Genomic DNA, 23745 nt, shown 5'->3' on the forward strand with positions numbered 1-23745 from the left:
TTTTCCGTACTGGACTCATTTAGCAAAATAAAAGATTTTTCTAAATAAAAGATAGTTCAGACTAATAATAAAATGTGTACACTATTGTATATTTCTTCAGCGGGCCGCCTTCTTCCATTCATTTGCTTAACCCGCTCTATCCCCGCTATAACCTGCGTCCGGCTCTTTCATCCTTGTGCTTCGCTGGAGCGCCCCGACTATCGTGTCAACCCACGATGACCGTATTTTGCGCTCTCTGTGTAGGACACAATGAGGAGCGCGGGGGAAACAACTCTCAGCTGCAGAGGATGTGAACAAGTGAACAGGTAGAGAGGAAAAGCAGGTAAAGAGCAACGTATCCTTTTGTAATATAAAGTTCTTTTCCCTCATAATTTGTGTCAGATATTATTCTTTGTAATGTTTATAGAGAGATTTTGCCACAACAAACCTTTGTAAAAAGATCTGTGGCTGTTATAATGAACCAGCTGCTCCACACAAGTGAACCGTGTCTCTGAGCAGAGCAGCTGGAGTCTCTTAGCTTAGTGTTTGCAGGCAGGGACGGTGCTTTGTTATAGTGTTCGGGCCGGAGAAGGGTTCGGACCACAGTCCATTCGGCAGGAATGCACTTAATAATAATCATAACAATAATAAAAGCACGTTTAGAAGATAATCGCAATCTGTGTGGGAGCTCTGTTTGTTTACAACGGACCGCATAATATCTTCCTCTATGTAGTATCGTAATTTGTCCAGACCAATCCCTCTCTGACACGTCATCGGACCAACGGACAGCCAATCAGATAATGTGACGTCAGCACAACTTGAAGGACCCTGAACGGCTGTTGCAACCGAATTGTACCTACAAAGGCTCCCAGAGAACAAAATAAAAGTTCACCCCACTCAAGTAATGCAGACCACACACACTTGTGAACCCTTCACTAAAGGACACGTCACTCCAAACCAGGGAAAAGCCTTCACCTAGAACTCGGACTGACACTTTGGTTCTCAGCATTGAGGGAGGGGGGAAAACAAGGTGCATTAACACAATAAAACATGCACAATTAAATATAGTTCTAAAAGAAATATATAAAAATTCAAAACTAAAAAGACTAAAAAAATTCAAAAATAAAAGAAACTCTTGTGAGAGTAGGTCCGCCCGTACGGTGCTGCTCAATGAGGAGAGTGCGGCCGAGCTTTTGTTTTAGTCGGTGGTGAGAGGGAATTCCGGCGTGACGTCCTGTTTAGTCCTCCTTTGCTCAGGCTCAATAGCAGCTGGAGAGCACCCGGGCCCGGTAGAACCCTGGTCAGAGTCCACAGGGATTCTGGACATGAGCAGTGACAGTTCCTTAAAATGCTTCTAAAAACTCAGTATATAAAAATCAGCAGCTGTTCGGCGGGCGGGAGCGTCAGAAAGTCCCTGGTGATGCAAGAACAACAAACATTACAAAAATAAAAAGCAGCTTAAAGGTAAGCGCAGGACTTGACCCTCGCCGGCTTACCCGACAGACTGTTCGTCACCTGGGAGGCGCGCTCAAATGCAGAGGCTGTAATTTGGCTCAAAATGTGTGCCTTCAGTTCTCATACAGAGCTGAAACAGTGTGTGAGCATTAGGCAGCGAATGAACTCCTGTAATCAGTATACCACGCTACATTACCTGTGAGGTTACCCGGAAGTGTGCAACGGGAAGTGGGCGGTTCCACTGGCCAAGTGCTGCCCCAATGAGTTATATCGCTAGAGGAGATATCATGTGATTCCTCATGGGAGGAACCTTACCATCTTGGTAAGGTCAAGTCACTGCTGCAGTGTATGCATGTGAACACATTTTTTGCAAAATGCCAGTTCATTGTGCGGGTTTCAAGGGCCAAAATTGGAGAAATGAGTCCACGAAAGAGGAAGACATAACATTTCACAGGTAAGTACCATAATTTTTTTCTGCAGGGGCTTCATTAATAGTACGCATGTTGACATGTATGATCCTGCAGGGCTACCATCAACATTCCGCATAATGTACGTATAATTTGCTGTCAACATAAATGTAAACTTTGATTTTGTTAAACCTATATACAGTATACTAGTACTAGACTATTATAGTAATAAAGATTTATAAATTTCTGACTCAGTGACTGAACTTTTCTTGTTGGTTTCCAATGGACTCAGACTTAAGGAAAAAGTGGGCCTTAGCTATCAAAAGACCTAACCCAGATGGATCACTGTGGTTACCAACTAGCAATACAGTCGGGCTATGTTCAAAACATTTTGTGGAAACAGATTTTGATAAGATTGGTCAGACTGTTTGCTTGAAACCCGGCACCATACCATCTGTGTTACACCAATTGATCACTCATATGAATCAGTAGGGTAAATCTATTGTGGACCGTTGGACTAATTGTTGAATTATTTATTATTATTATTATTTAGTATTATTTATTGACTTCCTATTGATTTTGTCATGCTTCCTCTGGCAGCTCTCCTCCCCCTCTCCTCTCTGCTCTGTTCCTGATTCGACCCAGCTGTGACCATTCAACTCATCAACCACCTGCCATGCTTAAGGAGATCCAGTTCCAGCATTCATCGCCAGTTCGTTACCCCTGATGGTGCATAGCCTGGTCATAAGTTTTACTTAGCCCATGTATTTTTTGCTCTCGCTTAACTTCGTTTTATGCCTCGCTCTCAGGACATTGTTACCACGAGTGGTCACCTGAGTCTCTTTCCTGAACAGCAGTTCCTCACGGATCCATCCTGTCAAGCCACGAGCCACTGCTGAACCGTCACGCCACGAGCCACTGCTGAACCTCCAGTCTCGCCACGAGCCATCACCAGCCTCCCGCTTCGCCAATACTCCACGCCTCGCCGGATCAAAATAAACTTTATTACTCACCTCATAACTCACTGTCATGATGTCAAAGACGTGGCAGACCCAGATGCTGGAACCCGGAAGTACTCAGAGCCAGAAATACCAGTAAAAGGTTTTAATTCACCCAAGGGGGAGTACAGAGTAATATGGAGAGCTTGGAAGAAGATCCTCCGTAGAGTGTCGCTATCGTCTTGGAGGTTGAAGGTGATGAGTTCTAGGTGGGCCGCTGAGGACAGCGGAGCTTGAGGGGAAAGACGCGAGGATGCGTCTGGGCGTGGAACCAGAGGAGACGAGGCGTGGGCGCTGAGGACAGCGGAACCAACTTGAGGCGAGGTGTGGAAGCCGAGGATGGCGGAACCAACTTGGGCGGAGGCGTGGATGCCGAGGACGGCGGAACCAACTTGGGACGAGATGTGGAGCTCTGGATGAGGAGGAACCAGCTTGACCCTTGGAAATGAACCTGAAGGTAAGTACAAGGCGTGGTGAGTAGGATGCAAACAGGAATCATGAACTTGACTAAAAGGCCAGACTTAAGCACCGGAGTGAGTTTAACGAACTGGCGCTGGATTCTGGTGAGACACTCCCTTATGAAGGCCTGGCAGGATGATGAGGTGATGATGGGCAGCTGGTTCCAATCAGCAGAGCAGGAGCTGTGAGGGGGGAGGTGAGCTGACAGAGGCACCTGCTACAGTACCCCCCCCCCCCCCCCCCTCAACGACTGCCTCCAGGCGGTCCAGGACGGCGATCTGGGTGGGCACGGAAGAGGTCATCCAGGAGGGAACTAGATCAAGCTCGTGAGAGGGGAACAGAGGAGGTGAGTAGCCGAGTGAAGCTTTGAAGGGGACCATACCCATGGCTGAGGAGGGATGATTATTGTGTGCGTACTCAATCCATACTAGAAACATAGACAAATTGGCCGGATTTTGAGCGGCAAGACAGCGGAGAGCGGCTTCCAGCTCTTGATTAGCGCGCTCTGCTTGCCCATTAGATTGTAGGTGATATCCTGAGGTAAGGCTGACAGTGGTGCTGAGGTAAGGCTGACAGTGGTGCCCAGGGCAGAGCAGAAGGCCCTCCAGACCTGGGACACAAATTGTGGTCCCTCAGTCAGAGACGATGTCCCTGGTGATACCGTGGTGCCTAAAAACTTGGTGAAATAGGACGTCGGCCATTTCCGTGGCTGAGGGGGCCATGGGCAAGTAAATTAACTGAGCACCCTTGGAGAGGCGATCAATAATGGTAAGAATAACCGTGTTACCTAGAGACGGGGGTAGCCCAGTAACGAAGTCTATGGCCAGGTGGGACCAAGGGTATTCGGCGATAGGTAGAGGATGCAATAGTCTGGCCGGGGGCGCATTGGACGACTTAGATCTGGCACAGATGGTACAAGCGGCTACGAACTCTCTAACATCCTGCTCTAGGGTTGGCCAGAAAAACCTATGCTTGATTAAATTGAGCGTTCTTTGGGTCCCTCCGTGGCAGGCAATATGGGAGGAGTGACCCCAAGCAAGAACGTCCGAACGAAGTGAAGTAGGGACGTATAATAGATTAGCGGGGGGAAGTGAATGACCTGGTTCTTCGTGCTGGGCCTGCAGAACACGCGTCTCTATATCCCACGTAAGGTTTCCTATGACGCAGGTGGACGAAATAATGGGAATGGCTTCTTGGGGGTCGTGGGTGCTGAGAACACGTGAAAGGGCATCGGGTTTAACGTTCCTACTACCCGGCCAATAGGTGATGGTAAATGTGAACCGGTCGGAAAAAAAAGGCACCAGCGGGCCTTACGGGAGTTAAGGCGTTTGGCTGTGCGTAAGTAGGCAAAGTTCTTATGATCAGTCCATACAATAAACAGGGGTTCTGCACCCTCAAGCCAGTGACGCCATTCCTCCAACGCGAGCTTTATGGCAAGAAGTTCGCGGTTGCCCATGTCATAATTTTGCTCTGCCGAGGAAAGTTTACGTGTGAAAAACGCGCATGGCTTGGGTTTGCCGGTAGTTTCCTCACGTTGGGACAGGACGGCCCCAACCCCGGTATCAGAGGCATCAACCTCGACAATGAACTGTTGTTTTGGATTAGGCTGAATAAGGATAGGAGCGGAAACAAACGTTTTCTTGATATTATCGAAAGCGGCTTGGGCCTCGGGATTCCAAACGAACGGTTTATTGATGGAAGTGAGTTTGGTAAGAGGTGCGGCAAGAGAGCTGTAGTTATGGATGAATCTACGGTAAACGTTAGCGAAACCGAGGAAGCATTGTAATTGCTTTCGAGACTCTGGTGGTTCCCAGTCAGAAACTGCAGAAACCTTGGCTGGATCTGGACGAAAATTACCCGCTTCGATAATGAATCCTAGAAAAGAAACTGTGGACACGTGAAATTCGTATTTCTCAGCTTTAACAAAAAGCTGATTTTCAAGAAGACGATCTAGAACCTGGCGTATAGGGTTGGTGTGTTGTTCTATGTCCGGTGAATAGATGACTATGTCGTCAAGATACACGAAAACGAATCTATTAAGAAAATCCCGGAGAACATCGTTAATGAGGTGATGAAATACTGATGGGGCGTTGGTAAGCCCAAAGGGCATCACTAGGTATTCGAAGTGCCCTAAAGGGGTGTTGAAGGCAGTTTTCCATTCATCACCTTCACGCATGCGAACAAGATGGTACGCGTTCCAGAGATCTAACTTGGAAAATACGCGCGCTTCCTGAACAGAATCTAAGGCGGAACTGATAAGGGGCAGAGAATATTCATTTTTAACAGTGATCTGGTTGAGATCCCGGAAGTCAATACAGGGTCGTAAGGTTTTATCTTTCTTCTGGACAAAGAAAAAGGGATTCGTGAATATATTTTTCCATCGTGAGTTTTTCAGGGCCGGATAGATTGAAAAGATGGCCCTTGGGGAGCGTGGCTCCGCTTAAAAGTTCAATGGAACAGTCATAGGGCCTGTGAGGGGGTAAGGCACCCGTCTTAATTTTACTGAACACCGACTTGAGGTCATGATAACAGGAGGGTACCTTGGTGAGGTCGATCTCTTCCGGAACCGGATCTGGACTGGGGGGCACCGAGGGAATGGCAGAGCGGAAACATTTAACCATACAGTGGTGGTTAGCCCAGTCGAACTGAGGATTGTGATTACGAAACCAAGGGAACCCTAAGATAACAGGAGACTGGAGAGTTTGGGTGATGTAAAATTGCAAGACTTCATGATGGTTACCGGAGGTGATGAGTTGGACCGGCTTGGTACGATGGGTGATGCGAGTGAGCAGTTGTCCGCCTAACCTAGCCGCTTTGACCGGTTGGTCCAGAGGTTCGACGGGAAGGCTGAGCTTGGAAACCAAATGAGAGTCAATAAAACTTTGTTCTGCTCCAGAATCAATGAGAGCCTGACATTCATGAGTTTGGGACTGGTGGCATAGCTTGACAGGAACGTAGAGGAAATTATTTTCCTGAGTAACAGATGGAGAACCCTCCCGCGGCCTGTCTTCTAGCGGGGGGCTCTTGAGTTTAAACGTAATGAACACTGATAAACATGATGGCCAGATTGACCACAATAAAAGCAGGTACCTTCCTCCTTACGTCGACGACGTGTTGATGACGTGTCGATTATGCCTGAATCCATTGGAAACCTGCAACAAAAGTTCAGTCACTGAGTCAGAAATGTATAAATCTATATAACTATATTAGCCTAGTCCTAGTATACTGTTTATAAGTTTAACTAAATAAAGTTTACATTTATGTCAACAGCAATTATACGTACTTCATGTAGCATGTTGATAATAGCCCTGCAGCATCATGCATGCCAACGTGTGTTCTATTAATAAAGCCCCTCCAGCAGTAAAAGAAAAAATTATAGTTCTTACCTGTGAAATGTTCTGCCTTCGTCCTTTGTGGACTCTGATTTTGGCAGTTGAAACTTGCACAATGAACTGGCATTTAGCAAAAAATGAGTTCACATGCATGCACTGCAGCAGTAACTTGACCTCACCAAGATGGCGGTGCTCCCCTCCCATGAGGAATCACGTGATGTCTCCTCTAGCGATATAACTCATTGGTCCTACGTGAGAAAGTGCTACAGGAACATTATAGAAACAGAAAAATAAAAAATAATAATAATAAAAAAATTCTTTGGAGTGTTCATTGGAGTGAGTCCTTAAGTTATGGGGTTTTGTTAGATAAACATTTTTATTTTTCTGGTAAAGGGCATTTCAACTCAAAGAAAAACTTTTGAGCTATAGCAGAATCTGGACTCATCGCTGACTATAGAACGTTTTTGCACATATTTATTAGAGCCTCGTGCGAATGTAATCAGGCAACTGATTGGTTACACCTGTGGATACCTGACAGTGCCAGATTGGGGAATGGACATAACGGTGTGGGTACCGGATGTTCTCGGGTTGCCGGATGTTCTCTGGGTCCTTCGGGGTCCTTCGACCAATGATGACGTCACACTATTTGATTGGCTGTAAGTTGCCACGACCAATGAGTTAACGTCGCTAAGTTTTTTTAAAAACTTTATTGACAATTGCGGTATCATACATTAACAATGACATAAACGTTAACAACGAACAATAAAGATGTAATCAATATTGCCTCGAAGATCAGTCACCATTGCCAAATATAACATATTGACATAGAAAATAAAGAATAGAGGGGAAAAAAAGAAACAATGAACATAACACACAAATAAATAAAAACATAAGTAAAATAAAATAAAGGAACATAGAAAAAATCTAAGTAGTCTAATACTAGTTAAGTTAGGGGTACTCGTGAAGTTTTTATTTCTGAACAAAACTAAGCAATTTCAAGCCATTCTTCTTTTTCATATAATGAAGTGATTGAAAGCAAAAACAGAGCTCTTTATTAAATGTTATAAAAGTGGTTTGGTCTTCAAAACTTGACCTCACCAAGATGGCGGTGCTCTCCTCCCATGAGGAACTACGTGATATCTCCTCTAGTGATATAACTCATTGGAAGGACCCTGAAGGACCCCGAGAACATACGGCAACCCGAGAACATCCGGTACCTACAACGGCATCTGTGGTCACGAAAAATGTAAACAACAGAGACTTAACTGTCTCACCAAATATAACTTAGTAATATTTCTTTGTTTTTGTTTATTTAAAACCCGCCCCTCCTCTTTTCACGTTGCATAATTTAGAAAAAAAGACCTTAAATGCAGTTAGCAAGAAAAACGGATGGGGCTTTTGGGAATTTGTGCATTTTGATACATGGAAACAAAAGGAAGAGTTAAACCATCATTTTTGGGGAAATTAAAGGAGGAAAAGTGACAAACATAGGTAAGTACAGAAATAAATTGGTCATGTTGGAGCAAAACTTCATCATAAGACAAACAAGCTTATCTAATTTGGTGCAATGTAATTCTGATTATCTTTTATTTTTATTTATTTATAGGGGATGTATTTTATTTCTTCTATTTTTCTTTTTTAACCTATTTAAATAGATTTTTCTGCATAAGAGAATATCATTTTGAATTTGAGTGGTAATTACAACAATTTTACTTTGTTACATCAGAAAATAATATCTCACTGTAATACTTTCCTTTTTAAATTCGCAAATCCCAACTAACATTAGTTAGTTCTCTGCCTAAACAAGATTGTGAATAAAGAACATTTTAAAAGCGAGCTTATCTGGAGGTGGAACCAAAGACATGCGTCATGTGATTCCGCACGGACCTTTCATTCTGCAGTACGGTTGGGAACATGTGTAAACAAGAGGTCTAAAGAACATTTTACACTGGACGGCCTCTGGTCTTGTTTCACCTCAAATAATCGGCGTATTGACGATTCGTAATTGTAACATTTTGTTGGAGTATACATATTTTTAACAAAAATGGCGGCAGAGACTCATGGCGACAGTGACGATGGCATGGACGAGTTCATGGACAAATTCAAGACGCAGAGATATAAAAACGCCTTCAGTGAAAAAAACTGGGAGCAGGTAAATCAGCAATTGGAACTTGGTCTTTGACAATTAAACTGACGCCGTTTCAGGTGATGAGGCTAACTTGCTGATGTATTTAATTTTCAGGAGTTTAATAAAATCCCAATGTTCATGAAAACAGCTCCTGAAGAAATAGACCCTAAGAATTACCCTGAACTGGCTTGTCTCCAGTCAATAATCCACGATGATGACCGATCTCCAGAGGGTGAGCCAGTCCTCGACATAATGACTAATCTACTGTCAATTTAATAATTATCATGAAAATGATGGGGTCTGATTTAATTTAATTTTTTTATTATTTTTTCTTCTTTTTCTTATCTAATTTGTAGAACAAGCAAAGAGTCTGAAAGATGAAGGAAATGCGTTTTTCAAGGAGAAGAACTACAAGAAGGCCATTATTTCTTACACTGGAGCTTTAAAGAAGAAATGTGGGGACCAGGAACTCAATGCTGTTCTCCTCACTAACCGGGCAGCTTCACACTTCCACCTGGGTACAAATTGATTTACTGTTTGAGATAAATTGAATTAATTCCTGATTTTTAATGGATAACAAATGTATGATGTTAAAATGTTTATTTTGTGCCATGCAGGGAACATGCGCTCTGCACTGAATGATGCTGCAGCTGCAAAAAAAATCAAGCCGGGCCACCTTAAAGCCTTGATCAGAGGTTATTAGCACTTAATGTGTAACTAGTACCAAAAAAAAAAATATCCAACTGTTCTACCAAGTGCTGACACAGAATGTGTGATTTGGGGTCTATAGGTGCTCAGTGCTGCATTGAGCTGCGCAACTTTTCAGAGGCTCTCCAGTGGTGTGACGAGGGGCTAAAGGAACATACCACCGATGAGAAGCTCAGAGAGCTGAGAGCTACAGCAGATAAACACAAAGTAGGTCATGAACTCAGAAAGATGCTTTTAAGAGGAGGTTGAATCAAAGGTCTCCATTTTTCGTTTCTTAGAGAGCAGCGGAGCGGGACGCCAGGAAGGCTAAAGTTAAACAAAAGAAGTTGCATGGTGAAAAAGAGGCTCTGCTGACAGCTATACAGGTAAATGCAAGCATATTATTTCAACAATTCTTTATCGTAAGTCCTATTTCATCAATATTAAAGTAAGAGTTTTTTCCTTCCAAAGAACCGAGGCATAAAGCTTCTCCAGTCTAAGAAGCCTCACCTGAAAGGTTCAGAAAGTGAGGATGAATCTTCAGCAGCCATGGAGCAGCTGAGGTTGGACGGCCTCAGTTCTCAGGAAGTCACTGGGGCTCAGGTCTTCCAGGATGAGAAGGGCTTGTTGCACTGGCCTGTTCTCTTCCTCTACCCTGAGCATCAGCAGAGCGATTTCATCTCTGCTTTCTGTGAGAATGACTGGTAAAGTATCTTTTTTCAAAGGTTTTGGCTTCCTTTTTAGGTGTCATCCTGCTTAATAAATATGTATTAAAAACACAATATTATTCAATTCATTGTTCTAAATATTAGAAAGTTCTACTATAATAGTTATTGTACAAAGCTTCACAAAATACTGTACTTTAAAAGCAGCAATTAGTTGTTGAAGATTCTTGTTCATCTGGTGAGGTTGTCTTAAGGTGGAGTCATAAAAAGATGGACTTACTGTCTTCAAAAAAGAGAAGAAAATAAATCATGATGCTATTATAAAACTTCAAGACATGGCACAAACATGCCATGTTATCTAATACGTCTGTTTTTATTATTACATTACTATTTTTTTATTTCAGTAGTTTATGAAGAAACATTTAGAAACTATTTTCCCAAAATTTCTTTTAAGTGATGTTATTGCTGAAAATGTCCACAGGTGGGAGCTGTAATCAAATTCTAAACATTTCACCGTTATTGATGCTAAAGCCTAGTTTGTATCAGAAATGTATTCACCTGCAGAGTGTATAACTGTTGTATCATTTGTGTTCAGTTTCAGAGATCATTTGAATGTCATGTTTGGAGAGGAACTTCCACCCTGGGACACGGACAGAAAATATGCCCCCCACAATCTCCAGGTTTGTATGTTTGAGGCTAAACGAAGTAAAAGTCAGAATAAACATTGATCTGTTGACTAATATTATGCAGTTTTAAAAAAAGCTTTATAGTGTTTTACATTATTTTCCACTACATGGAAATAGTTGTAACAAAAGATAAACTTACGTGAAGACCTTTTCTGTTTACAATCAGATCTTAATGGTGGAGACTTTGAGTTGCAGTTTTCTATTTATTACTTAAAAAATCATTATATTATGCATATCTTTTGTTTTAGCTGTACTTTGAAGATTGTGAGAAGGGAGTTCTTTACCAAGTTGATCCAGACATGTCTCTGTTAAAAACTCTCCAGCATAAAAGGTATGTTCAATAATCATTCCAGCAAAAGGTTTTATCGAGTGTAGAATGACTTAGAAACAGAGCTGAAGTAGTCAAACTTTAGTATTTTTGACATGTTACAAAAAAATAAAGTTAAAATATTCACAACTCATCCAGTTTATGAAAAAAAAACTGTTTTAAATATGTTTACAAATGTAAACTTGTCAACAGGTTTTTGGCAGTCAAATAATCATGTCATGGTTTTCTTCAAAGAGTCACTGTTTGCCTTTCCTTGTGTAGTGTGCATTTTTTTTCAATATTTTTACAATGGTGTCAATGTTCTTATTGCTGATGTCTGCTATCTTTTAACACGTTGGTATTTGTTCAACAGGTTTTTTGTCAAAGCAGGAACTCCCAGCTTCATCGTGCTGGTGAAGGACTCTTCCTTCTTCAAGCAGTTTTTATCAGGAAAAACGATTAGGGATCTGTAAAAAGCAATAAGTACACAAGTTCTTAAACCAAAAATACATCAACTGTTATCAAACACTGAAGTATTTGTATTACTTTTTTAAACCTCAAAGCTAATGATATAGTTTGGTTGGTGTGCATAAAAAAATTGTTTCATGTGAAATCAAAGGTTAATTGTTCAAAGTCATTAAAAAACTTCCATTAACTAAAAATGTTAAACAAAAGCTGATTTTTCATTTAATATTATTTCAGCGTTTGTGACGTTGCTGCTGCATGCTCGGTAGGTGTGCCCTGTATCCTGTTTACATATCCTCCAACTTAATTCCACTTTAGCTTTGACCTCATTTTAGTGACCTTTCTACTCTTCAGTCTAGCCTGTTTTTGCTTCCGGTGCAGAAAAGCCACATAAACCTCAGTGTTTGTGGATTTTGTACATTTTGGTGTGTTGGGCAGTGGAAGACTATTTTCAAAACTATCATTTGATCCAGCAGAGACATTAGCAAAGGTCACATTTTTACGTTTTTCTTTATTTTGCAAGGGTATGTGGCAAATCAGAATAGACAGAACATTTATGAAAAAGTATTTTCTTTAGTTCAAAGATCTGTGTTTTCAAATTTACATCATTAAATGCTTTCAGACGTGCAGGTGTAGACCAACTCTTTAATAAACTCTAAATAAATCTGGAAGATAATCTGAAAAAAAAATCCAACTTAAAATGTTAGTTTAAAGTCATTATGGTCTGTGGTTGGCTCATAAAAGTGGGCGCCATAGCAACTTGGGGCGCCATAGCAACTTGGGGCATCATCATCATAGCTGGAGGCTGCATGTTGATAACATGTTGCTGCTGCATGTTGATGACAACTGGGGCTTTCTTTTGATGCTTTAATTCACGATGCATCTGACACCAGCTGCACAATGTACAGCAACAAGATGCAGCAATGTCAGCAGCGATGGAGCCCTGTAAATTTTCACAAGAAATGTCTTTAATATTTCTAATTGTTTTTAAGAAACAACTTGAGGTTTTTATTGTTGTACCTTAATGCCATATCTGTTCCGCATGGCAGCCCTCATGGAGACAGCAACGGGAGGAACACAGGCAGGGAACCCCAAAATCTGTGACCCTGTAGTCACTAAATCACATACAGGAAGACAATAGCTCTCTCCAAATCTTCCTGAAACGGTACAAGCAAGGCAAGGACCACACCAGCAACCATAGCAACCTGAAAAACACATGAAGAGGTCAAATCTTTTAAGTTTTTTTTTTGTTAGTTAAGCAGACGATGCCCAGCTTTTTGTAGATGTAGCTCTGACATCAAACCATTGGGAGCGTCAGACTATCTCATGTATGCCGTCAAACTGTCTTCAGATAAACGACTGCAAAACAAAAGTTGCGTAAATGGGTCAATATCACCATAAGGTGCCTTTGAAACTTCCCAATATCCCACTAAAAAATATGGGATTTCCCATTTAACTTCTCATTTATTGTGTTAGGTGGATGCCGTGCTGTCAGAATGCATGTTGGTCAAGCTCCCACACTTTTTATAAATTAACTGCAAGCAGACAATGCACGCACAAACAGTAAAAAATGTCAACCCTGTCATGGACGATTTCAGAGTAGATTAAATACATTGTAATTGGATCATGGATATAAAATTTATATTTTCAGAAAGCTACTTAGTCCCTTTGTCAAAACTGTGTATTAGCTAATAAGAAAAGTATTTAGATAGTAATGAAATTAGGGCAAACAATGTTGTTGCCATACAAATATCAGCAAGAATTGCACTTTCTTTTCTAAATAAAATCTAAGAACAAAGATATCTGGTGAAAATTTCAACCAAAACCACTTGGTCCATATGTATTAATAAAGGAATCACACAGTTTTGCTAACTTGTAGAAATACATTGTTTATTTTCTTTGAATAGGAAAATGACAGGGTGGACAGTGGCATGACAGGGTGGACACATTTTTAAAAGGTCGTTAAATTACCTCATTATGCAATTAATGAAAGAAAATCACTACCAGAATTCCCTTTCCCATGTAGGGTGAAATTATCAGGTGAACAGACTGGTTTTGATCCACTCTTCCTTTATGTCGAAAAACACCAAAAATTAGCCATTCATGTGGCATTATTGAGATAACCTCTGAACATCAATGTGCACAGTGAAAGTCAAACATTTAACTGTAAAATTAGAAGAAAAATGTTGTTTTAAGAAGAGAATGATTGGTTTGAAAAAACAACAAGAACGATTTCACTGAGACACATCTCCAAGCAGTCTTTTATGGCAGCTTTTGCAGGTACCTCAGTCTTGGATTCAATATCACTCTCTGGGACATAGAACAGCTCAACAGATGTCTTCAGGCTTTTCAGCTTTTCATACAAGCTCTGGGCATCAGGAATGTCTCCTTCATGGGCAACAATCCGGTCTGCTGACCTCTTGAGGGCTCCATCTACACCAGGGGGTGTCAAACTCATTTTCACTGAGGGCCACATTAGCATAGTGGCTGTTCTCAAAGGGCCAGATACAACTTATACATGTAACTAAATGTAATGAAAAATGAATGTAACTACTTGACTCATTATTTATTTACTATAACTTTTTAAAGTGACAGTTACAGTTACATAGAACAGAAACATGTTTGCTTGTTACTCTAGCATAAATCCTTTTACATTTGATTCTGTCAGGTTAGGTTATATGGACGGTGTTTAAGTCCTAATGTATAGTTACCCAATCCGATATTTCAAGTCCAATTCCCCCCAGATATGAATAAATACACACCCAATGTAATTTTTTATTATAAGAAATTAAAAACTTTTATGCTCTTGAGGGCCACTAAAATGACATGGCGGGCCACATTTGGCCCCCGGGCCTTGAGTTTGACACGTGATCTACACCATCTGGTGCACCCTTGCCATGACTAGCCTCAAAAAAATTCCATGTTATTTGTATGAACCCATACTTGTAGGGTTCTGTTGAGAGGTAGAAGAAATGTCCCTTTTGTCGATGCCGTGTTGCAGGCCTTTCGCTGTAAAAATGAAGTTATGCTAGCCAGTGGGTGACGTTCTCTCAGTATCTTCAGAACTGAATCAAGGTGGGCCCAGATGGCAACAGGGTCATGTCTTCTGGCGAAGATATGTGGTGCTTGTTCACCAGGGAGGTAGAGCACTCCAGTGTGCAGACTGGCCTGCTTATGTGAACCTCCAAAATGCACAGATTGTATTTCTTCACTGTACTTGCACGAGTAATTTTCTCTAAAATCTATATGCAAGAGGGAGTTATTGTGCTTCAAGCTGCTCCTGAGCTTCCTGTAGGCATCACACTGCCATTTAATGTTGAAAACATGGCGCCTAAAATGGAGTAGCCTCTCCTGGAATTCTGTGGCGAACTCATACTCTGTAGTTGTTGTCTCCCTTTTCACTGTGATACTACCCAAAAGGGTCTGAGACGGCAAAAGGAGGGGTCTGAAATGTGGCCAAAATGCTGAGAGAAAAATCTCATATGCAATTTCTTCAATCTATCGGTTAGCAACCTTTACTGTTATAAACTGTTATTTATTGTTATTCAATTCAATTATGCTTTATTAATTCCACAAGGGGAAATTTAAGTAATAAAATGTCAGTAGGAGCTATTGTAATATGTAACATTATTAGTTTGTTGCCATAAACTATCACAATGTCCTTCCTGTCATGAACCATGTCCACCCAGTCAAAGAAGGTTTGCTGACAGGGTGGACATTTTTGGTTAATGTTAGCATTTATTGAGCACATTGTGGATCTTCACTTAGCAACATGATTCAGTTAGCAAGTAGACTGTGAACTGTTTAACGTATATATTTTAAATTTAGGAAAGGCTTTTATATTAAATGATATTTCACCATGACAGAGTGGACATGTTAAGCTTGACAACATCTGACCACACACCTAATATGATTAAAATTACTAAACAAAAGTGTAAATATTTACTCTGCAACTAGCCACCATTTCAGTCTCCAGTAAAGAAAGACAAAATGCTGGTTGTGGTGTCACTTAAAACATTTGCAGTTTTTTTTAGAGAGACAGTTATCCCAAAATGACAGGATGGACAGCAATGTCAGGGACGTGCGCAAAATCTTCAATAGCATTATGAAAATAAAATTTGCCTGATCAAAATTACTTGTTTTATCAAGTACTGTGCTGTGACATGAAATGTGTACCAATCTTTTTTTAATTTAGCATAATTCAACCATTTATTACACACCCTGAAGTTAGCAGAACAGCGTGTGGGACATACCAAAATCGCATACATCCAAAGAAAAAAAATTGCATAAACTAAAGAAAGAGTAATAGTCACGGGGACACCAAAGGCACTTTATAGTGATAATGACCCAAATGGCAATAGAATTGTGTAAAGAAACTGAAGATCTGATTCCTAGAAGTGTGTATATATATCATTAGTTGAGTTTGATTTGATTTATTTTATTTCAAGCAATATTGAAAAACAATACAGCAAGAAATAACACAATCACAAACTCATTTCAGGAACAAAGCAATGCATTGATTAAAAACTAAGACAAATTTAACCAAACTACAAAAAGTTACTGCCATCTTTTTAACACTTTGATTACTAATAATCAAAGAGAAGTTTTGCAGTAATGCATACAATACACACAGATTCCATCTCCCCATATGCTTTAAGATTGATTTGAAGATATTTAATGGTTTTTAAACATCTTAATGGTCTTGCGTCTTATCTCTCAGACCTCTGGGTAAAATAGGAACCCTCACTATTGCAGGCTTCGCTGCTGTAACAAAATTCTGTCTGCCAGAATTTTACCAGAACCAGGAGAACTGATCACATCAACTCTGTTCTCAAATCCTGTCATGGTTACCATTTAAATATATAATCAATGATAAAAAGCTTATGCTAGTTTATAAATGATGTTAAGCCCAAATAAATAAAGGAGTCGTCTGTGATTCACAAATTCAGCTGGAACCTGAGATCTGGAGCAATCAACCAGCTCATAGAACCAAGAGTCAGAACCAAACAGGCAGAACTTGATTTCAGCTGCTATGTAGAGCACAGATGGAACCAGCTTCCTGATTAACTCCAATTCTCTCATATTTTATCTTTGTTCAATCCAAAAACAGCTCTTTTCTGCAGCCTTTGAAAAGAAAAAAGTACAGCACTTAATTTTATTTATTTAATTTATATTCATTTTGTTTCAGTTTTTGTACTCTTTAAAAAAAATAATTATTTCTGCATGTTGGAAAAGCTTTTCCATCTGTTCATCTCTTTAAACTGCCTTACCTGAATAATTTCCAAGTCTTTATAAGGAAGCACAACATTTGGTACTTACAAGTGCTGGCATCCTCAAAGCAGTCAAGGAGAGCAGTGTTCCAATCTGTAAGTCTTCTTTCTCCCATCGCATGAAAACTTCTGCTACAGACACACAAATCTGACCAGAGATCAAAAGGAGAAAAGCTTGTCAGTAAACACTGCACTGGTTAGTCTGAAAAAGTCCTTAAGCTACACCATTTATCCTCTGAGTTGATCAAATTTGATTTAAATACCTCCTTAACTTTCTAATGTATAAAAGAATGAAAAGGATCTGCTTTTCCTGTGTGCCCAGGACTTCTGTATCACTGATGGAATAGTGAGTGAATTAAAGTTGGTGGTTTGACTGTAGTCACTCTCACAGAATAGAAGTAAATGCAAATGATGATGGAAATCTGAACCTGCAAGAAGAGGAATTAAACAATAATGTCAAGGAAACCGGAGATCTAACCTTATTCACCAGAAAGAAACACAGAATTTCCAAAACTTGATTAACTTTCAATTTAGAGGTTCCAGAAATATTTAAAAATACACAAACCCTAATTTTAAAAGTGAATGTTGGAGTTATTTTAAGGTTTTTCCGCAAATTCTAAAATGAACTTTTGGAGTTAATTTATTATTATTTTTTAAGTATTTCAACTTTTAACATTTATAAATGAGCAAAAAGAATACGGTAGATTCTTCACCTTCAGAGCACAAAAGCCTTGTGTATTACAGCCAATTCTATTATTTTTCAATAAAATATATTATTCCTATGTTTTAGTTTCAAGTTGTATTTATTAAATTGCAATATTTTATTATTCATTGCATCTTTTTTTCAAATACTTTGGGACACTTGGAGCAGAAGCACAAACTGCAATGTTGCCCAACTTAAAACTATGCAAATACAAAAATCATACAAACTTTACTTATACAGCACTTTTCATGCAAAGATGTTGCAACTGAAACTGCTTGACAAGAAGTTACTAAAAATAAAAAACATACCAGTGCTCACATAAACAATTTAGAAGTATAGCAGTAAAATTAGGAATATAAGAAAATAAATAAATCACCTGCTGGAAAACACTGGGGTTAAAATAGTTAAAGGTAAATAGAAACATATACTAGCAAAATACCTAAACCATTGCCTTTAAGATATGGCAATACAATATTAGAAAATGTATAATTTTCAATTTTATTTGATCATTAAATTCAAACAGTTGAGGAAAAAAAGCAATAACTCAACAGAAGGAAACATCTGTTTGTGAAACATCAATTTTTTACGAAATAAATGAATCTACATAAAAATTGAGCAGTAATTTGTTTGTATTTTGTTACACATTGTATGGATGATTTTAGATATAACTATATTCTCATTGTCAAGACTTTATTACATTTTACATTACATTCGTATTAACCAAACTCCTTACAGTAGAAAATTGTATGTGGGCTAAATGTTTCACACAGGAAGAGGATTGGAAATGGGATGCATAGGTCAACCTAAGCAGACTAATGCAAACTACCCACAAAAATATCAAGTAAGCATGCAAACCAACATACAAATACTGGAGTCAGATTTGCTTTTCAAATATGTTGTGTAAAAAAAAAAACTGGTGCTTCAGTCTCATTCTTCTCTGTTCTCTTGGAGTGTGTAGACCTGCTAATCCTGTTTAAACACAACAACAAACTGTACAGTCATGGCCAAAAGTTTTGAGAAAGACACAAATAATCAAAAGTTAGCTGCTAAAATACTATGGAATTAATTCAGTCTCAATAATCAAAAATGCACACAACCTGTTTCACAAATCCACACGCTCTGATTCACAACTGTAATTTTAGGCAAACGTGCAATATAAATTTGGAAATGTGCAAGTTTAACAAATGCACCCCCTGTGTTTCACAAACACCCACGATGTGTTTCACACATGCACAATAAATAGAAATTCACAATATATTTTCCCGAATTGCACAATAGATGCTTCACAAGCAGAATTTATAGGTACACTTGTAAAATGAACTCACAGATCGTGCAAATTTTAGAATGTGCATTCACAAACCCACTCTGATTTGTGAATCTCCCCACATTTGTGAGAGATACGGTGAAAAACAGGATCATTAGTGCTATTCAAGTAATCCATGATTGCCTTATAGCAATTAATAAAGACTTACTCCATGGGATATACTTCTTAAATTACCAGGAAGTCTAATGCATGTTTATTGCTTTTATATTTATATCCAAAAACTATGGTGGCCCTGAAGTGCAAATCACACCAACAAATCACTCAATGCCAAAACCCTTTTAAGGATAACAATGACAGTTGAAAAAGCAAATAATAAAAAAACATTCCATTTTAGAAAACCAAACAAAATTCCGGAAACCAAAATAAAATTCCAAAAAAAGAAATAAAATGAAACAATTTGGAAAACAAAAGTAATTTCCTGAAAACAAAACGAAAAGTAAAAAAAATGAAACAAAAGAAAAAACTGGAAAAACGTTTTGTGAGACTTTGTAGAATGTAGATGATCATCACGTTGGAGTTTTTTCAAATGTCTCCAATGTCCACATACAAAGTTTAATGTTTAGTATTGGTTAGCATATTTACCTTCACTTTAGCAAAATAACTTTTGGTTAAATTGATGGACCAGTCCCTCCTCTGCAGCTGATTCTGCCTCCCTCATAGTTGATTGAGGCTTTTACTCCACCAATCGCCAGGCTGGGAGGGAAGTTTAAAAGCTTCCAGAAACTCCTGCTCCAGAGGCAGGTGAATTTCTTGGAGGGATTTGCTTTTCAGCCTGCCCCTGCTGTCGGCATGGAAAAAACATGAGGTTTTCTCTGTTTGGTTAATTTTTTTTCCAGCATTGACATTTATTACATTTAATCTTGTCGTTTAGTTACATTTTGAGTGGTTGTGTTTTGGGGATTGTATTTCTGTTGTTGAAAAATGTTTCATTGGGTTAAAAACTTATGAGAAGTAAAGCTCTGAATGAATGTGCGTCAGAGCTCGCTGTGCTTTAACAAGAATCTTCTAACGGGATGTGTCCCTGGCTTGTGGAAGACCTTATGGCTTTGTCCCAGTGCCTAAAGTGACAAGACCTGCAGGGATGAAGGACTGTAGACCAGTTGACATCTCACATCTGTTATAATGAAGACTTTTGAGAGGCTGCTACTCCGGCGCCTCAAACCTCAGGTGGAGGGGGGCACTGGACCCCTCAGTTTGCCTATCGCAGGAGTGCTCATTACGTCTATCACGGTCAACCGATCGATCTTCAAGGACATGAGGGTAAATCGCAGTCCAGCAGAAATACATAACCAAAAAAAATATAAATAATGATATTTCGAAAAAACCTGTCATCAAATCAAAATCCTCACCGTGAAGTACTTTATTGACTTGCAGAATGGCCAATCGAACATCTTCTGAAACATACGTCACTGCACATGCCTGTTTAAATTCCCTGAGCGCAAATTCTGTCTGTCATCAAAAAGATGCTTTATGCCCCGCGGCACGTCACGTCCCTGGCAGAAAACCACGTTGGCCCACTGGAGTGTTTGTTAGGCCCGGATCACCCCGCGTGTCTTCTCCTGCTGCCGATGGATCCGAGCTCACTTTTTCATGGCACGCGCTTCCCACGGAGCCAAGCAGCGCCTGTGAAATGCCCCCCCCATTGCACGGGTTACAGCAGAGCATGAAATACGATAGTCCCTACTTTCTGATTTTGTAATAAAACACCTCAAATATTTATACAAAAGTATCTTAGGGTACTCTTACTGTGCAGTTTTTGAATTATCAGTACATGAACAATAATGTAAGAATAGTTTATAACACTATGTTCAAGACTATGAAAATTGTAGAGTCACACTGAATTAAAACTATGAATTAACACATGAGGAATTATATGCATAACAAAAAAGTGTTAAAAGTGTGAAACAACTGAAAATACGTCATATTCTAGGTTCTTCAAAGTAGCCACATTTTGCTTTGATTACTGCTTTGCACACTCTTGGCATTCTCTTGATAAGCTTCAAGAGGTGGTCACCTGAAATGTTTTTCACTTCACAGGTGTGCCCTGTCAGGTATAATAAGTGTGATTTCTTGCCTTATAAATGGGGTTGGGAACATCATTTGTTTTGTGCAGAAGTCAAGTGGATACACAACTGATTGTCCTACTGAATACACTGTTAGAATTTGTATAATGGCAACAACAAATAAGCTAAGTACAGAAAAACGAGTTACCATCATTACTTTAAGAAATGAAGGTCAGTCAGTCTGAAAAATTGGTAAGAAGTTTGAAAGTGTTCCTAAGGCCTTCATGGTGGAATATCTGCTAGGAAACCACTGCTAAAGAAAGGCAACAAGCAAAAGAGACTTGTTTGGGCTAAAGAACACAGGGAATGGACATTAGACCAGTGGAAATCTGTGTTTTGGTCTGATGAGTCCAAATTGAAGATTTTTGGTTCTACCTTTTCTACCTTTACTAGAGGAACTGTTTGAAAATGAAATGTCAAATACAATTTTCTTTATCATTTTAATTAAGAGACAGAATGAGCGGTGTTGAAGAAGAAGAAGAAAAAGCAGTTTGGCGTATTCATTATTTATTTTATTTTTTAAGTCAACAGACGCAGCTTTATTGTGAAATTCAATTCAATTTTATTTATATAGCCCAAATTCAAAACAACAGTTGTCTCAATGGGCTTCGTACCGGTAATTGTGAGGTAAACATACAATCAAAAAGGATCATAAATGCATAGAATTCAATAAGATAATACTAAACTTCAACTAAACAGACTAAACTAAACTAGCTTTTCGGTTATTGACTTTTATTTTGAATTGACAGTTATGCTTCCATATATCTGTAGTTATTGGGACTGTGCTCCCAAGCTTAGGGTGGGAGTGTGGTATAGCCTCCTCTCTGACCTGGTGGTCTGGCTCTCCTGTTGTGCTTCATTTGTGTTGTACCCCTTCAATCTCAAGTTGTGATAGGAGTTGCTGTTTGTGGATGGAACATTCCCTTCACATTCTCTGCCAGGATTACTTGAGTAGTAGCATTCCAACAGCATTCCAACAGAACGTTGGGCTTGCTTTCCGTCTTGTTCCAGATGTTACGTCATGCGGGCTATCCCACTCACTCAGCCCAGTTCTCTTGTACAGTCAATGGTATAAACCTATTTCTTGCGGTATGACATATCTGATCCAGCAGACTGTCATGTAAGTATCTGAAGATCTTGAGGTTAAAGCTGTCAAAAGGCTTTCTATTTACCAAAAGTGTTTTACCAACCAGAATTTATTGTAAAAAAAATATTTTGGCTACATTTTTTAAAGAAACTAAAGGAAATAATTGAAGTTTCTTTAAAGAGATTTGTACTTAGAAAGTAATGAGGAATTCTTAACAAAAGTAGGGTTGACAGTTCCGCTCCGTGTCATGAAGTCACCATTACTGCTGGAAGATGAGTTTCAGACACCATCATCACAGAAATAGGCTGCATGTTAACAAAAGTTTGTGGTTGCATGTGTATTACTTCGGGGGCTTTCTTCTGATGTTTCAGCTCACGATGCATTTGACACCAGGAGCACCACACGCAGCAACAGGAAACCACGAGGTCCTTACACAGAGAACCCTGCAAAACATATCACAAATCCATATTTTCCAAGCTTTTCACTGATTGTTGGAATATGTTTCATGTTGTCATACCTTGATCCCGTATCTGTTGCGCATGGAAGACCTTGTGGAGAAGGCTACCGGTGGGACAAAGCAAGGTATGCCACAAGCATTCAGCGTACTTTGACAGAAGTAATCACATAAGGGTAGACAGTAGAACTCTCCAAATTTGCCTGAAACTGAGCAAGCGAGGCAGGGGCCACACCAGAAACCATAGCAACCTGGAAAATACACACAGCTTTAAAATCCTCAAAAGGGTTTTAAATATAAACTATTTGTCACAATTTCACACTTACAGGTGGCTGCATCCTCAAAGCAATCACACAGTCCAGTGTTCCATTCAACCAGGGCGTTTTGAGCCATTTGATTCTAAAATTAGGCCCAAAAGGTTTCTATGTGGAAACAGTATTCATCCATTTATTTGTCATTTATTTGTAGAAATTTTTTTTTTCAGTTTAGTAATTTTCCTTCCATCTCTGACAGAAAAAATGTTAATCTGCCTCCTGATTCTTTTAACTCCTGTTTTAGCACAAGCAGATAGCATAATTTTGGCATCTCTAACTAAACAAACTTGTTTTTCAGAAAGGAAAAATGGATTATGATCTATCTTGCCAGTTGAAGCAGGCATTTACAGGGAACCAGAAAGTTTCTAAAAAGTTCCTTTAAAGACATAATTGACCATAATTAGCACATAAAAGTGACTGATCATGGTCGACAATTCAAAGGATATTTCATGTTCGTTGACATTTTAGGGGTTCCATTTAAAGATCCTTTTTTATTACAGTTAGTGTAACTGACTGCATATTGCAGAACAGTGACTAGTCCTTAGAAGAAAAAACTGTCACACAATGTTTATAGGATTATTTTTTCTTATACATCGGCTGATAGTTTGGATACAGTGTCAAAACATTTGTAGCAGTTTGAAACCAATAAATGACAGACTATTTTAGAGCTATTTTCTCAGAATTTTGAATGTAATTATGCATTTCCTTCCGAGCACCTTATTGTTTAAAGTTTTTAAATATGTACAATTTTTGGACTAAGTTTTACTGTAGCTTGTTTAGCATTTCTGTCTTAAAATAACAGGTAACTAGTGAAATAAAGATGTGAATCATACCATAAAGAAAGTATAAGCTTTACTTCTCTTGCTGGAGTCTTTCTTTGCCCGTCTGCCAACGCGAATGACTAAGAGGTGGATTGCTCCAAATTGTTGTCTGTTGTAATTGGGGCTGGAAAAACCCTGTTT

The 23745-nt window shown here is 39.3% G+C and overlaps 1 protein-coding gene and 2 long non-coding RNA genes across 4 annotated transcripts; 1 reads left to right on the forward strand and 2 right to left on the reverse strand.

Moving 5' to 3' along the window:
* Positions 1 to 6040: 6040 nt before the first annotated feature.
* On the reverse strand, positions 6041 to 6813 carry LOC144991878 (uncharacterized). Its single transcript, XR_013655541.1, has 3 exons — positions 6685 to 6813; positions 6389 to 6450; positions 6041 to 6150 (listed from the first exon to the last, which is right to left on the reverse strand). It is a non-coding gene; the product is annotated as an uncharacterized LOC144991878 (long non-coding RNA).
* Positions 6814 to 7810: 997 nt separating this feature from the next.
* ttc4 (tetratricopeptide repeat domain 4) lies at positions 7811 to 11777 on the forward strand. 2 transcript variants are annotated; one of them, XM_004068014.5, is made up of 11 exons: positions 7811 to 8121; positions 8237 to 8782; positions 8873 to 8990; positions 9115 to 9276; positions 9376 to 9453; positions 9549 to 9673; positions 9745 to 9831; positions 9917 to 10149; positions 10706 to 10790; positions 11045 to 11127; positions 11477 to 11777. In XM_004068014.5, the coding sequence occupies exons 2-11, from the start codon at positions 8675 to 8677 to the stop codon at positions 11574 to 11576; spliced, it is 1179 nt and encodes a 392-aa protein (XP_004068062.1). In that variant the 5' UTR covers positions 7811 to 8121; positions 8237 to 8674; the 3' UTR covers positions 11577 to 11777. The 2 variants fall into 2 exon arrangements, with proteins under 2 accessions (XP_004068062.1, XP_020558113.1); XM_020702454.3 differs by lacking the exon at positions 8237 to 8782 and having other exon boundaries at positions 7983 to 8121.
* Positions 11778 to 12016: 239 nt separating this feature from the next.
* LOC101174495 (uncharacterized) lies at positions 12017 to 17213 on the reverse strand. The gene is made up of 4 exons (XR_002289979.3): positions 17102 to 17213; positions 16888 to 16986; positions 12589 to 12773; positions 12017 to 12511 (listed from the first exon to the last, which is right to left on the reverse strand). It is a non-coding gene; the product is annotated as an uncharacterized LOC101174495 (long non-coding RNA).
* Positions 17214 to 23745: the final 6532 nt, after the last annotated feature.

Source organism: Oryzias latipes, chromosome 4, assembly GCF_053564925.1.
Source record: "Oryzias latipes strain Hd-rR chromosome 4, Olatipes_Hd-rR_3.1".
NCBI classification, from domain to species: Eukaryota; Metazoa; Chordata; class Actinopteri; order Beloniformes; family Adrianichthyidae; genus Oryzias; species Oryzias latipes.